The sequence below is a fragment of the Leptonychotes weddellii genome, chromosome 7 (assembly GCF_054177405.1).
Source record: "Leptonychotes weddellii isolate Sample4059 chromosome 7, ASM5417740v2, whole genome shotgun sequence".
Taxonomy (NCBI): Eukaryota; Metazoa; Chordata; class Mammalia; order Carnivora; family Phocidae; genus Leptonychotes; species Leptonychotes weddellii.
The window spans coordinates 1,666,063-1,676,962 of NC_138375.1; the positions used below are offsets into that span (position 1 = coordinate 1,666,063).

The following is a 10,900-nucleotide window of genomic DNA, read 5'->3' on the forward strand; positions in this document are numbered from 1 at the left end:
AGGGATCCCCATCTCTAGGCCCTGGTAGGCTGATCCCACACCAACCATCCACCATTTCCTCATCTCGGGCTGTGCAGACCTCCAGGGTCCAGTCACCCCCCAAGGTGTGAATGGTGAGGAAGACTGAGTGGAGGTCTCTTCGGGGCCATAATGTCCCCCAGACAAACAACAAAGCCCTGACCCCAAAGGTTAGGGAGCGCACCACCTCCCCTGATCGGACCCTCACCTCCCAGTGCCTCCATCCCCCAGCGTTTCCCGCACCGGCGTGGCCTCTGTTGCCTCCTGTGGGTCCTGCCCTTGCTCAGGATCCTCTCCCAGAGCGCAGGAGGCTGGGGACGTGGTTCCGGGTCCCACCCTTGAGCTACCAGCTCTGAGCCCGAGTCAAAGCTGCCCCACGGGGCCCAGAAAGGAAGGGGTGAGGGAGGGGCAGGATCGGAGAACCTCCCTGACTCAGGGCCTGCACTGCGGGCTGTAGCACAACGGAAACCGGGCGACCAAGCCCGCTCGCGGGCGCCCCCATCCGGGCCCCAGGCTGCGCTGCGTACACAGGGCTCCTCACCACCTCCAGGCAGCCCACCAGCTAGTTCTTTGGCAGGAGCGCGGGGAGGGGTCAGGCAGTACGTCAAGGTGGCTACACTGGCTTTGTTGGGTCTGTAAAACCCTGACTTGGTCTGGCAAATTCCCCAAAAAGCAGCAGCAGCTCTGCGAGCCTCTGGTCTGCGGGCAGCGGTGCCGATATGCCAAGGCTCCCTGGAGCGCCCTGACCCTCGCGGCGCTTCTCTGAGGCCGTCCCTGGAGGGGCCACCTGCCTGGCCTGCCCGCGCGGAGTGAGGGCGTTCGGGGCGCCTCGCGGGGTCCGCTCCCGCGCGCCACTCCGCCGACCCCCCGGCGCGCAACGACGGCCGCGGCAGGCGCGGGCTCCTCGCTCTCCGCAGCTTCGGTGTGGCTGTGAGCTCTGCGGCCCACAGACGTGCGGTGCCCGAGCAGGGAAGAACCCGACGCAGGGAAGAGAGAAGGGGACGCCCCGAGCGCGGAGTCTCGCCCCTCCACCTGGCCGAGGCGGGGACACTCCTCACCTTGCAGCGGCGCTTCCGGGGCGCTGGGGGGAAGGGGATGAGCACCCCGGAACCAGCCTCGGAATGACGCCTGAGCAGGGCGGCGGAGCGGGAGAGCAAGGGACCTGCGGAAATCGGGGGGAGCCCGGTGGGCCTCCCGGGAACCGGCAGCCATGGAGCGTTCGTGCGGGCTGGTCCACGGCCCAGGGCGCCTGCCTGCAGCCTCCTCTAAGGAGGCTCGAGGGTCAGATACCCCTCAGTGCCAAGGGGAGGGGGCCAAAAGTGGGAGAACTGGGCAGGCGGCTGGACTTGGAGCTCTCAGGCCTCAGTGGCATGGGGCGCATTCTGCCGCCGGAGATCCCAGGGTTCCAGCTCAGCATCCCCTCCGAACCCTGCAGCCCCCCACTTCCAGGCGGCCCACCCCCCGCCGCGGGCTCCGGGGCCAGGCAGTCCGGCACAGCGGCAGCCCGAGGGGTCCACCGCATCTGCGCGCTCCCTTGACCTGCTGCTGCGCTGCAAGTCGGGGTGGCTGCCTTTTGGGGCCTCGGTGTGACCAGTGAAGCGTAGCGCGCTGCGCTGGAGGATGGCAGGGCACAAGTGGGCCTGGGGTGTCAGCTGCAAGGCGTCCCCACCTCGGACAGCTTAGGCGTCTGAAGAGCTTGGACAAAAGCAGCGCCCAGAAGAAATGATTGTAGTTGTGCCAGGACAAAACACGTGTGCTCCGACCCGACCCTGGGGGGGCTTTAGGGACATTAAGGAGCTGGGGGCCCCCAGGGAGAACGCGGCGGGCGCCTCCAGCTCGCGCACCTGCACTCAGGGCCGCCGGCGTCTGGGCCGCAGAGGGCGACAGCGCCCACAGCCGCGGTGCTCCTTCCGCGCAGTGGAGCCGCTTCCCGGCGGCGGACGCGGCCTTTCCCTCCGAGCTCATCCGGACACCGACCAGCCGCCGCTCCCGCTCACCCGGGCCACCTGTTTGTGCCCAGCTAACCTGCCAACTCACGACCCAACCTCTAGGGCCGAAGACCACCCCCCTCGCCGTGCCCAGGCGGAGCGGAAGGGGGAGCGGGGTGCACGTGGGACCCGCACCCGCGCCGGGCGAAAGCGCAGCTCCCTTCAAACCCCAAGCCAGGTCGGCCCCTTTCCGCTGGGATTCGCAGGGCCTAGGAACAGGGGTCCTCCCCCAGCCCCTCTCCTCTGTTAGAAGATGCCAGGGGTGAAAATGTTCGCTTTGCCCTTTCTCTTGATCTTGGAGGGAAAGGCAAGAGCTAGGACGGGCACCCGTATGGGCCTCAGACCCTCCTCGCTGCCGAGCGGTTCCCCGGCCACTGACTTTGATCAGCCTTATTAATCCCAGCTGCGCCCTATCTGTTTGTCATTTGCCCCCTTTTCCTCCGGAATCATTATTTATGGCTGGGGGAGGGGAGGGGAAGGTGCCCACCGCTGGAAGGGAACCTGGGAGGGAGTTGCTGAGGGCAGGAAGGTGACTGTGGGTGTTTTCCCTAAAGGTCACCGGAAAGGAGGAGTGGGCAGGGGCCTGGTCGGACCAGCTCCGCTTTGAATCCTCGCTCAAGAGCATTAACTAATTACGGATCAGAGAAATGAAAAAAAAAATACTCCTTTAAATAACCAAAGGTAATTATAACCCTGTTGTTGACACTAAGGATTAATAATTGATCAGGAGTTACACACAATAAATTGTCAATTTATCTCCCCACAAAAAAATGCCAGCGCTCCTGTAGTGTTGTGTTTCCTTTCTGCCCTCTGGGTATTTCCTATGAAGATCCACTCTGTTCCCATTTGGAGGCAGCCCCAAACCTCACAGTTTGCTTCTTTAAGAATATTAGATTTAATTTGTGTTCAGTGCCATATAGAACAAAGTAACACTGGGGACACCTTTTTTAAAGACTTTCCCTTATTATCTTGGGACCAGACTTAAATAAACGAACAAACACCATTCTTCCTCTTTCCTTTTACCTGGGATTTCAGAAGAACAGAGGAGGGAGATTTCATAACTCATTCTTTTTAAATTATATTGCCAGTATAGTCCTCCTTAATAATATCTTCAGTTTTTATTTTTCCTAGAAAGAGAGAACGCTCTGCCCTCCGTGGAGAGAACAGGAGCCTCTTCTCTGCTTGGAGGTGCAGTGAGCCTACATGCCTCTGTTTGCAGGAGATACGGTGAGAAGGCAGGGAAGCATGCAAATGGGGGTGTCTGCACCCTAAAACAAGCGCTCTCTCCTTTGCCTCCCAAGGCAAGGTCTACCCACACATCATGAAATACTGGTCCCATGCCGCTCCAGCCAAAGCAGAGGAGCGGGTTGGCATGAGCTGTCCTTATGGCCCACAGAAAGTAATTTTCAGCAACTGGAAAATTATATTGTCATAGATTACTTCTTCTCATAATAAGCCTTTAAAATATCTGTAGGGATTTGTCACTTACATAAAGGTTTGAAAATACATCAAAGGGACATGTCCCCTTTGCGATTTGTAGAAATTCAAATGATGTTAATCATAATATCCACGTATCACAGGCTGTGTATTGTTCCCAAGATTGCCTCCTGGGTTAACACATTTTTAAAATGTTTAAAATGTTATTTTTGTAAAAAGCTGTGTAAAAACACTTATTTCATAGATCTACTTATACCCTTAATTTGGGGTTAAAATAAATGCTTTTCTTGGGATTGTCAATGCACCTAGGAAAAATCATCTGTTAGATAATCATTGCATAGTGTTTTTTGGAGGAAACTTTCTAATAACTCAGTGTATTGCTTAGATTTGAAAGGGTTGCCTCAGACGGAAGAAATAAATCGGTTCGGAATGATTTTTTTTCCAACTGATGTCTGTTTACTCGACACTAGCAGTGGAAGTTTAGCGCACATTTATTCTGCAACGATAGAAAGCTCACGGCCCACTTTACGCTCAGCCTCTGTAGTAAGTATTTGAATGCAGTTTCCCCCGACCCTGAAACGCAGGCGGACTGGAGGGCGCGTGGTCCTCCGCGCCGGCCGCGCCGCCCGAGCCCGCAGGTGTCCGGAGGCGGCCCGCGGGGAGCCCCGCCGGCCCAGCCCCGCGCCCGCTGCACACCCGCTCGGGCGGGGCCGCTCGGGTGGGTGCAGGCGGCGCCCCCCGCCGGCCGGGCCGCAGCCCCTGGCTCTGCGCGCTCCCGCCCTCTCGCCTCGCGTCAGACAAAGGTGGATGAAGTTCTTTTCAAGTTTCAAAGGCAGTTGCTGGGCAGCTTTGCAGAAACAATAACTCTTTTATTGGGAACAAATGTTGACATTTGACGGGCGCGGGAGGCCGTGGCCGCCGGGCAAGCGCTCCCGGGGCTCTCGGCAGCGCCCGGCCCCCGGGGTCCACCTGAGATGAAAGCGGGGGTTCCGATCAACCAGCCCCGGCGCAGCCCGGGCCGCGGAGGGCCGAGCCCCGCACGCCGACGGACGCGAGCGCCAGGCCCGGCCCGACGGCCCCGCGCCCGGCTCGCCAGCGCCCCGCGCCGGGCTGCCGGCTCCGGGAGCTGCGAGCGTCTGTCTTGGCCGGCGACAGTTCTGATTAAGTAGACTTTAAAGCAAAAATAAAAATCAGACCCCACACCAACTTCCTTCCTCGGAGAAGGTTCTCTCTCTCTCTCTCTCTCTCTCGCCTCCCTCTCTCCCTTCCTCTTCTCTCTCTCTCTCCCTCTTCTCTTTCTCTCTCCCCGCTCTCTCCTCCCTCCTCTTTCTCCTCCTCCCTCCTCCTCCCCCTCTCTCTTCTTCCTCCTTCATCTTTCCTAATGATCTTCACGGAGAGGAGCTCATAAATCACTCTGCATTTCTCTTTTAAAAAGATCCCTCTAAACACCTGCGGGTTTTATGTTCTTAGCACACATTTAAAAATCAAGTTCTCCAGAATGAAATTCAGGTCAGGAGGCAGGGTGAGTAAGTTATGGAAATCTTTGATAATTTGTTGGGCATATAAACATCAAAGAATATTCGTTAGCCTGAGCTAATCTCCTGAGCTGCTTTGAGTTTTCAGCAACTGAAAGGTGCGGTTGTCCAGAGAACCGGGTCGGGGACGGAGGTGGGTGTGGGCGCGTGCGCGTGCGGGAACGGATCACATGTCCAGGTAAAACAACCTTCTGTTCCAAAGGGAGGCAGCTTTTACCCAGGCTTCAATTTCTGAACATAGGCACAAAGATCAATTTTTGTTTGGTTTTCCCACTCCCATACTCTATACTTCTCTAAGAGACACAGTGCCTTAATTGTTGATGTGTGGTCATTAGGATGTGTGGTCTTGAAGTGTTTAATTTGTTAGAATTAAAAATTCCATACTTTGCCGTGAAGTCTTCCAAATACTCAAATTATAATATTACATATGACAGATATTTCTGCCATGTGCTTTGTATTCCCTGCTGATTTAGGAAATATGGCTAATATTAATAAAAGCAAACTACTTCATCCCTTAATATTGCACTTGAAAATGCTATCTGGAGGGGAAAAAATCATTATCTTCATGGAAAGTCTATGAAGGTTTTACATCTGAAACAAAAATGAGCAAAGGAGCTCACAGCTCACTTTTCCGCTCACAGACCTCACATTTGTTTTCTTCCAGACTCGCTGCCACAGAGAGCCATGGTTTCCCATGTGAAAAATCTTCCCTGTCACCAAGAAATAGCTCAGCTCCAAACATTTCCATGTCTCTTACTTGGGGAGGCAGGAAGGAGAAAACAAAGCAAAACAAAACAAAACAGCTCTCTACCCTAAAGGTTGGCTTTATGTCTAGCCTCCAAATGCTTATACACCCAAAACCAACAAAATGCCTAAGAAGTAGCAGAAAACCAAAACCTTGATCTACTCCTTTTCTCAGGAGACAAACCACAACTGCTCCTCCCCACTGGCCTGGCTCAGTGTCCAGTTAACAGCCCCCTGGCTTTGCCTCAAGTACCTAAGATTACTTTCAAATACCCTTTCTAACAAGACCCCAGCAAGAGGCCACTAATTTCTACCGCACAAAAAGCCACTGGAGAGAGATCCGTTTGTCAGTATCAACTGGTCCAGCAATTTCCCATCCTCAGACACATCGGCCTATCGGAGCTGGCAGATGTTTAGACAAGATTTTATAAATTGTTCAATATCAGCCCATAATGAACCCCAACTGACCATTCCAAAGCAGCTAAAAGCATCCGGGACATCCCCCGCTGGGATCCAATAATGCGCTCATGCTGCAGCATTATTAATCATGGAATAAAACAGATGAACCTCTTGAAAAGTAAGTGTATGATTGATTAAAGGGCAATCTAAGAAGCTATTATTCTTGTTTTATAACCGTAAGTTATATTCACTCAATTTATCTTTGGAAAGGAAATAAATGATTGTTCATCTCTTCTCTGAAATCATATTATATGGATATCCATATAATTTTGCTGAAAATTAAAGTGACAGGTTTGCTGCTTTTATGATACTAATCAAAGGGAATACGCTACTTGCCTACAAATTCTAGACTTGTTCTATAATTAGATGGTGAGCAGCACAATAACCAGGTCATAGTCTAAGGTTGTTTAAACTTTTCTTTTCCCCCAGGGTAAGGGTAAGAGCCACCGAAAGGAAAATAAATCTCTCCTCCCAGATTTTCACCTTGTGTTCAATGTGCGATACAGGAAAAGGAGAGTCAAGGCCCTTAAATCTAAATAATCTATGCCAATGTGGATAATTCTGGCTTTAAAATAAACAATGACTTCCATCAGCAACATATGGTCAGTCAGAGGTGTGACTCCCTACTAACCTTGCTATCAGGATTCTCCAGCTTACCTTAAGGAGAAGGTTCAATAAGCTAGCGTAGAAATAAATATAAAATGGATCCTAACGCATAAGGATGTCAGGTCATTTTATTTGGCCAAGTTTAAAAAATTGACACTAACAAGTAATCTGCATATTCAGAGCAGAAAAATCTTAATTTTCTTGCAATACGTGTGCATATAAATAATCCAAAACTGGATGTTACTGCCCTACTGTGTATTTCTCTTCCATCTGCCTATCTCCTTTTTTTATGAACGGGAGAAGGGAGAGATTATTTTACACATTTTCATTAAAAAGCCTGAGGTCAGATCACCTGGGGGGAGGGGCTGCTATTACCTGGGGCTTCCTACCCAGATCACTCTCCTAGGAAAAATGAGCCCCAAACACCATATTGTCGTAGACTAGTCTGTTTTTATTTACAATTTAAGATATAAATTAGTAAAGAATTCTTGTTAAACAACCAACAAAGATTGTATAACCAGCAATGTTCAAATAAAAACCAGGCAGAATTTATTTACAAAAAGTTTAGATTCCATTGCAATACAACTTGCATAAATTACTAGAAGCTTTATATCATTATAAAAATAAATATCAAATTTGTTTCCACTTCTTAAGTACTCAAGTTCTTCAATCACATTTTATTTCTACTGTGTACATCTTTTACAAATAAATTTTACAGTAAATCCTATCACACCTATAGAATATATACCGTGGCAATGAAGTGATCAATTCAAGATATCCTGAGAAAAAAGATTGTTTTCAGAAGTCACACAAACATTGGGGAAGCTATACTATGCCAACAAATTCACGTTATGTCCAACAAAGGTCTGTTCGGTTAGAGTCTGTGGATCCTTCTCCTTTACAGCGGCACAAGATGCGGTCCGGGTTTAGAGATGTGATTTTTATATCTGTATATTTATGAACTTGGGGGGAGAGAATGGCCTGCTGACTTTTTTTTTTTCCAAAGCAATTGTGACACCTACCTGTGGACCAAGGAAAAAACCAAATCATCCCAAATCCTTCAGTTGCACACCAACATCATCACAGTATAAAAACGAGTCGATCTGAAGTGATTGTGCCTCTTTCCCGACATCATCCAGATCTGTGATTAGTGATTTTGCCTAGCTGTAAGGTAGGGATTTTTTTGAGATACTGCTGTGAGCCAGGTGAGCCGCAGGGTCCTATCTAGTCCATCTGGACCCGGGGGCAGGCCTGATAAACGGCTAGTGCTTCTCGCGTCTCTTAGGCTTACTCTGCAAACACCACCTCTAAAGGGTCCTGATGCCCCAGGCTTCAGCAGCACTAGCTCATCAAAGCCAGTGTCTATTACGCGTCTAGTGTAGTAAAAAATGGTTCCAAACGGCATACAAATACCCCAATTTTAATAATGTATTTTTCAAAGAGAAAACAGCAGCTGTGGTGCAATATGCACGTTCCCGTTAAAGGAGCGATCTGTCACAGCAGAACTTGGGTGGGAAAAGAGGGACTCTTAAGAAAACAGAATGGCTACTTTCCCACTTCAAGGAAAAGAAAAACACCGAAGGACATTGCAAGGCTCTGTCCTCAGACTCCACGACAAGAAGCAAGAAATATACAGTAAGCAAGTTTACAGTGCAGTTGGTGCTGGAGGCTCCCCCAGGGTGGGAGGCAACCCCAGGGTGCCCACTTACTTGCATTGCTGCGCAGGGCGCCTTCTATAGGTAGGGCTGAACGCCCCCACCAACCACGGTGCAGCCCTCACTGGCATCTGTCAGGGGAGGGGGCAGTTAGTCAGAACCTGACCCCAGAGCCATCTGTCTCCCAGACAGCTGCACACCCACCAGCCCGCACACCCATGCATGCTCGCTCCCTGAACGCACAACACAGTTTAGGGAAACTGTCTGAGCGGCCAGTGCTGGAGACAGATTTGGGGCATGTTTCCTGTTCTCATTTTCTTTTCTTGTCTGAGCTCCTTCTGCAGGTCTTATCAACTCATGCCTGAATCATGAGCCACGGGAGCAGACACACAGAGAGGGCAGGGGAGCGGCAGACTCTGGTCTTCTATTTGGAAGAACTAGCGCCTCTCAGAGTTACTACAACGTCGTGTTTCCCTCCAGCCCAAAGCAGAAGACTCAGCAGAGACTCTCCGAGCGGAGAACACACCAAGGCTTCTGCTCAGTCTACCGGGAGACAAGCTGTAATTTGCATTTTGTGACAATTTGTTTTTTGCGGAAACCAATCATGATAATAATACCAATCGTAACCATAATAGTAAGTTAAGTAACATGTACGTAATAAAGGGCTAAGCCTTATTGCAAGGCAAGGGTCGCCCTGCCCTCTCCTCCCCTTTTCAGGGCTACCGCCGCCCCCTTCACCTCCCCTAACTTCTGGTCAGAGTGGCGCCTTTCGCAACAAAGGCTCCCGTGCCAGGCCCAAGGGTCTCCCCGGGCCCTGACCCAGCCGTTCTCGGAACCGCTGACTAATCGGACCCGCCCGCTCTCCCTCCCCGGAGGCCCCGCGCGCCGCAGCCGCCTACCTTTCTTGGGCTCGTAGCCGCCGCCCGGGGGCCGGTAGTGGGGCTCCAGCGGGTGCGCGCCCGCCTTGCCCGCGTCGCTGGCCGCCTTGGGCGCGGAGTGCAGCGCCTCTCCGGGGGCCGCGGCCGCCGAGCTGTACCGCAGGAGGCCTTGGCCCTGCAGCGCCGCGTTCAAGTTCCCGTAGTTTGTGTAGTTGCCGTAGAAGGGCGACGTGTAGTAGAGGTGGCGGCCGAGCAGCGGCGAGGCGGGGTAGGGCGAGCCGCCCGGCGGCGCCCCGGAGGAGGCGGGCGCGGCGGCCGCGGGCAGCCCTGGCGGCGCGCAGCCCGGGCCCAGGCTCGGCTGCTTGAGGTCCGACGTGGCGATCTCGGCCAGAGACCACAGCTTGGGCTTGCTGGCGGGTTGCGGCGCGCCCGGCGACGTCCGGCTGCCCAGGGGCATCTTGCCGCCGCCGCCAGCGCGGGGCGCGGCCTCCGGCGGGGGGCTCAGCAGCGGCGCCTCCACGCCGGTGAGGGGTGACGAGGTCACGGGCTTGGGCGGCGCCAGGTCCCGCTCGCCCTCGTCCTCGTCGTCGTCGTCGTCCTCCAGGTCGTCGTACTTATCCTTGCACTCCGAGCCCGACTCGCACAGGGGGTCCCCGGCCCGGCACGGCAGCTTCTCCCCGTCCGACTCGGCTGAGCACGAGTGGTCCGTGAGCGAGTCGACGTGCAGGCTGATCCCTGCAGGGGCGCGGGCAGGGCTGTGGGACGCGGCGACGCGCGGGCCCCGGGCGCCCTCCTCCCCACGTGATCTCCCACCTCCAGCCCACCCCAGCCACGTCCTAGGGGGAGCACAGCCTCCCCAGGAAGTGCCCGAGGACCGACTCGGTCGGCCCCCCGCGCACCTGGGGGCGGCGGGCAGCACCTTCCCCGACCTGGGCTCTGCGCCCGCCTGGGAAGAAAGCTCCCCCTAAGACCTCGCGCCAGCCGCGGCCCCGCTCACCTTCGTCCTCCGCCGACGTCTCCGTGCCCTCCTGCGCCTTGTCGGGACTCTCCCCCTTGCTCCTTGCAGCGTCGCCCTCGTCCTCGTCCTCATCCTCGCTTTTGTTTCTCGGGGCCCACGTCATCTTGTTCTCCTTCTTGAGGCGCCGGCGCGCGTTGGCGAACCAGGTGGAGACCTGCGTGAGGGTCATCTTGGTGATGATGGCCAGCATGATCTTCTCGCCCTTGGTGGGGTAGGGGTTCTTGCGGTGCTCGTTGAGCCAGGCCTTGAGCGTGGCCGTGGCGTCCCGCGTGGCGTTCTTGCGGTACGCCGGGTCGTTGAGCTGGTACGGGTAGGCCGCGCTGCCGTACGGGTGGTAGCTGATGGCGCCCGTCATGCCGGTCGTGTGGGCGTCGTAGGGCGCGCCCTGGAACCAACAAGAGCCTGGTTAGCGGGGTGTGCGGGAACCTGGCCCTCATCGGCCCAAACGTGACCCCTCCGCCCTCCCAATGCCGCCTTTTCCAGGGTGAGTCCCGCGCTGGAGCCTTATTTCCCCGCAGCAAATGAGCAGGAAAAAACGCAGCGCATAATTTAAAACAGGCTG

The 10,900-nt window shown here is 54.2% G+C and overlaps 1 protein-coding gene across 2 annotated transcripts in view; it reads right to left on the minus strand.

The window, feature by feature from the left end:
* Nucleotides 1-10,900, minus strand: part of IRX2 (iroquois homeobox 2) — a 130,439-nt gene that overhangs the window by 117,979 nt on the left and 1,560 nt on the right. The window contains exons 2-5 of one of the 2 annotated variants that reach the window (XM_081825855.1): nucleotides 10,318-10,723; nucleotides 9,342-10,055; nucleotides 8,497-8,573; nucleotides 7,218-7,809 (exon numbers count right to left, since the gene is read on the minus strand). In XM_081825855.1, the coding sequence (XP_081681981.1) occupies nucleotides 8,521-8,573; nucleotides 9,342-10,055; nucleotides 10,318-10,723 (1,173 nt within the window). In that variant the 3' untranslated portion in view covers nucleotides 7,218-7,809; nucleotides 8,497-8,520. Of the gene's footprint in view, nucleotides 1-7,217; nucleotides 7,810-8,496; nucleotides 8,574-9,341; nucleotides 10,056-10,317; nucleotides 10,724-10,900 lie in introns of those variants that run through there. The other variant, XM_081825856.1, reaches the window with a different exon arrangement.